The 3,687-nt window shown below is 37.0% G+C and overlaps 2 protein-coding genes across 3 annotated transcripts in view; one reads left to right on the top strand and one right to left on the bottom strand.

Moving 5' to 3' along the window:
* LOC119836546 (cullin-1) overlaps positions 1-959 on the top strand; it is a 37,078-nt gene extending 36,119 nt beyond the window's left edge. For both annotated transcript variants that reach the window (XM_038361921.1, XM_038361922.1), the window contains exons 20-21: positions 192-305; positions 838-959. In XM_038361921.1, coding sequence (XP_038217849.1) covers positions 192-305; positions 838-918 — 195 coding nt within the window. In that variant the 3' untranslated portion in view covers positions 919-959. The remainder of the gene's footprint in view (positions 1-191; positions 306-837) is intronic.
* A 732-nt stretch (positions 960-1,691) lies between these two features.
* Positions 1,692-3,687, bottom strand: part of LOC119836508 (protein CDV3 homolog) — a 5,534-nt gene continuing 3,538 nt past the window's right edge. Inside the window, exons 3-5 of the mRNA XM_038361870.1 lie at positions 3,370-3,504; positions 2,784-2,964; positions 1,692-2,365 (exon numbers count right to left, since the gene is read on the bottom strand). Coding sequence (XP_038217798.1) covers positions 2,788-2,964; positions 3,370-3,504 — 312 coding nt within the window. The 3' untranslated portion in view covers positions 1,692-2,365; positions 2,784-2,787. The remainder of the gene's footprint in view (positions 2,366-2,783; positions 2,965-3,369; positions 3,505-3,687) is intronic.

The following is a 3,687-nucleotide window of genomic DNA, read 5'->3' as shown; positions in this document are numbered from 1 at the left end:
CGGGTGAAACCGCGGAACGCAGCTAGTACATACTGAAACGCAAATGTTATGTTTTTCTAGTATTAGTATAGGTATATTTGTTTTTTTTTTTGGTGAAATAAAGCGTTTTCTTTCTGTTTTGTCTCCAATAAGGATTTTCTATATAAAAAAATTAATAGTCATAAATATCTCATATTTTTTCTCGTTTGCAGGCCGCCATAGTACGTATAATGAAGACGAGGAAGACGCTGAAACACCAGCACTTGGTCGTCGAAGTGTTGAACCAGCTGTCGTCGAGGTTCAAGCCGCGCGTGCCGGTTATAAAGGTGCGTCTATTAAAATTTAAAATTTTCTTAAACAATCTATACTATGTGATAAGATAATGTTGAAGAGTTTTTTTGTTTGTTTGTTTGAACTAAGCGCTAATCTCAGGAAATACTGGTCCGATTTGAAAAATTCTTTATATCTATACAAGGAAGTGTGAAAATTTTAGATTACCTAATACCATAAGATCCATCCATACATATTTGGTTTTCACACCAATACTATACAGGATGTCTCAAGACTAAATGAATTAAAATATTATCCTATCAGCGTCGGAATGTTCCATAGCATACCAAATCCGGGACACCCTGTATCCCTACAAATATTATAAATCTGAAATTTACCTGTCAGTATGTCTCTCCTTCACGTTAAAACCACTGAACCGGTTTGGATGAAATACCTGAGAATCTTATGTCCTTTATACAGGATTTCGCAACTGAACCAATTTTCCTTTGACTACGCGAACGCTATAGATAAGAAGCATAGATTAAAATATATGCATAAGTTGTTAAAATATTGTTTTTTTTTTTCCAGAAATGCATTGACATACTAATCGAGAAAGAGTACCTAGAGCGCACCGAGGGAGAGAAGGACACATACAGCTATCTGGCGTGATCACACTTCGTTGTAACTGAATAAATGTAACAATATTATTATTTGTGTGTTTTATTTGTTCCTTGCCCTGATTTTGTTAGCCGACTTCATAAAACGAGGTTATCAATTCGACTGGTTTTTTGGGTTTCATCATCATTATCATCAGCCCATATATGTTCCCACTGCTGGATCACAGGCCTCCTATGGGGGTACAGGCCATAATGCACCACGCTGGCCAAGTGCGGGTTGGCAGATGTCACATGTCGTCGAACTTTTTGATTCTTGGACATGCCGGTTTCCTCACAATGTTTTTCTTCACCGTTTTAAGCAGTGGTGATGTTATCCACAATGGCAGATAAATTGAAAAGTCAATTTATTTCCTGTATGCTCGCCCGGTCTCGAACCCCGATTTATCGATTTTAAAGGCCGAGGTTCTCACCACTGAGCCACCACTGATTGCATCATGTTAATTTTTTTTATTTCTACGTGGGGTATATCTATACATAATGTATGAAAATGATGCAAATTTTCATCTTCCAAATATATGAATGTTAACCCTCTATTAGTCTCTCTGAACTAATACATTTTACTAAATTAAACTCACGGATTTTAATGATTTTTGGTAAGTTTGATTTTGTCTCCCCTTAGATTAGAATAACTGTTTAAAATAAAAAAAAAGAAACGATTACCTGAGCGAGCTGATAGTATTATGATGCTATATATATTATATATAAAATATAGTAAAATTTGTCTTGTTTGCGTGTAGGTAATGGATTAAAAAAAAACACAAAAGAATTAAATACATAATTTATTTCTATGGTACATGTTCTGAATGATTTGCCGACAAGTTTATAAACATTTTTACTGTTCAACATACAGAGGTAGCCAACCAAACTATTTCATAATATATCGGATTTTCAATCTTACTATTAAACAATTTTCGCGCAGTCGACCCACGCTTCAACACTAAAAATCCGCCATTTTATAATTCATCGAAATTCCCTCATCCACGCCAACAATCATGACACTGTATTAATTACTTTTTAAATATAAACATAAAAAAGTAACAAACTTAAAGGCACACTTCCGTTTTCGGGTTTTTCGATTTTTTTAGACAGCCGCCGTTTTATTAATATTTTAGCTAGCAACACTGAATATGGAATATTTATTGTCTATGACTGGAACATAGGTACTGGCCGATTTATGCACAGATAATATATGAGCAAAAAGGCGTAGCCCACACTGATTTCCGCGTATTTTTTTAAATGCTGTGAAAAAACTGTCGCACGGTGGAAATATGGTTAGCAACCGTCAAAGATATATATTTAACAGTTAGATTTGAGAAGGACTGGAAGTGCGCAGTTCGTATGTTATATGTATAATGTGGGAATCGCTATGCCAGGCTTGCTTAAAGTCCATAATGACACTTCACTTTAATATTTATCTTTGCGGAACTGCCTTCTGTGACCTGTGAAGAAAAAAAATGTGATTTTCTTTTATGTCGAAATATAATGAAGTAGTATTAAATTACTAAAAAAAATTCAGGTCATATCATATCTCTATATCATCAATGTCATAATATGTATTATATATTTAAGTGTAAAATTTTGATGATAATGATAAAATTAGTACCTTTGGCTATGCAGTAAACAGAAAGAGGCTAGGACTACAACTGAAAAATATAAATAATAGAAACGATCCAATCATAAGGGGGGATTGGCGAAATACGCTTGTTCCAATGCCACCTTAAAATATCAATATTTATTTTCTATTATTTAAAAATGTAATTATCATGATTACAACTTAATATCTGTTAATTCTCCACGTCTATTATCTATGTCAATCTCTATGTCTGAACGTGTGAGTGTACGTGTGCGCGCGCGCACCTGGCTAGCTGTCGTCCTGCAGCGAGGTGAAGCGGTTGCCGAGCGCGAGCGGCTGCGCGTGCGCGGGCGGGCGCTGCGCGGCGCCGCCCGCCGCGCCGGCCGTGCTCCAGCCGCCGCCGCGCTTGCCGCCCGCGCCCAGCACCGGGAAGTAGTCCTCGTTGTGGATGTCCAGCGGGTTCTTCTGCAATTTCATTACAAATTTTGTGTTAGGGAATAGTCACACTCGCCGCATTCTCGTTCCGATCATATTGTACAATCACACAATTTTATATTAAGGAATTATGAATTAAATCCTCACATAAAAAAACAAAATAATCTTATTAATTAAGCATTAAGTTTTGAGCGGAGATGAAACCCATATCCCAGGAGCAATTTATAAAAAGGAAAAATTTTTGCGTTTGTGTGTTGTTTTGTGTGGAAATGTTGCAATTTCTAAAATTCTTTCACCTTTAGAAAGATCATCTTCACTGATTTACATAGTCTATAATATATGTACCACGGGCGAATGTATGAAATAATCTTTACCAATATTATAAACGAAAAGAACACCCAGTAATAATATATATATATGTAAAAGTACACTGACGTTCTGTGTCCGGCGCACGGGCCCGTCACAGGGGCGATTGCGCGCGACGGGCGGCACGTAGGCGGCGGGGGCACGCGGCTTCTCCTCCTCCGGCGGGGGCGGAGGCCCGGCCGCCGGCGCTTGTTCCGCTTCCACCTGCAAGGGGTGGAATGAGGAATTAGAATTAATTCAAAAGAACTACTAAATTATACTTACATCAATTATAAACCTTTTGATTATCTATTATTGAAAATATCTACCATCTTAGTCCAAGAAAATGGGTAGGGTAAATGCGAATTTGAGATTAAAACTTGAATTTTTGATATAATTTACTTTGAG

Source organism: Zerene cesonia, chromosome 24 (genome assembly GCF_012273895.1).
Source record: "Zerene cesonia ecotype Mississippi chromosome 24, Zerene_cesonia_1.1, whole genome shotgun sequence".
Lineage (NCBI taxonomy): Eukaryota > Metazoa > Arthropoda > Insecta > Lepidoptera > Pieridae > Zerene > Zerene cesonia.
This window is presented reverse-complemented; position numbering and strand designations above follow the sequence as displayed.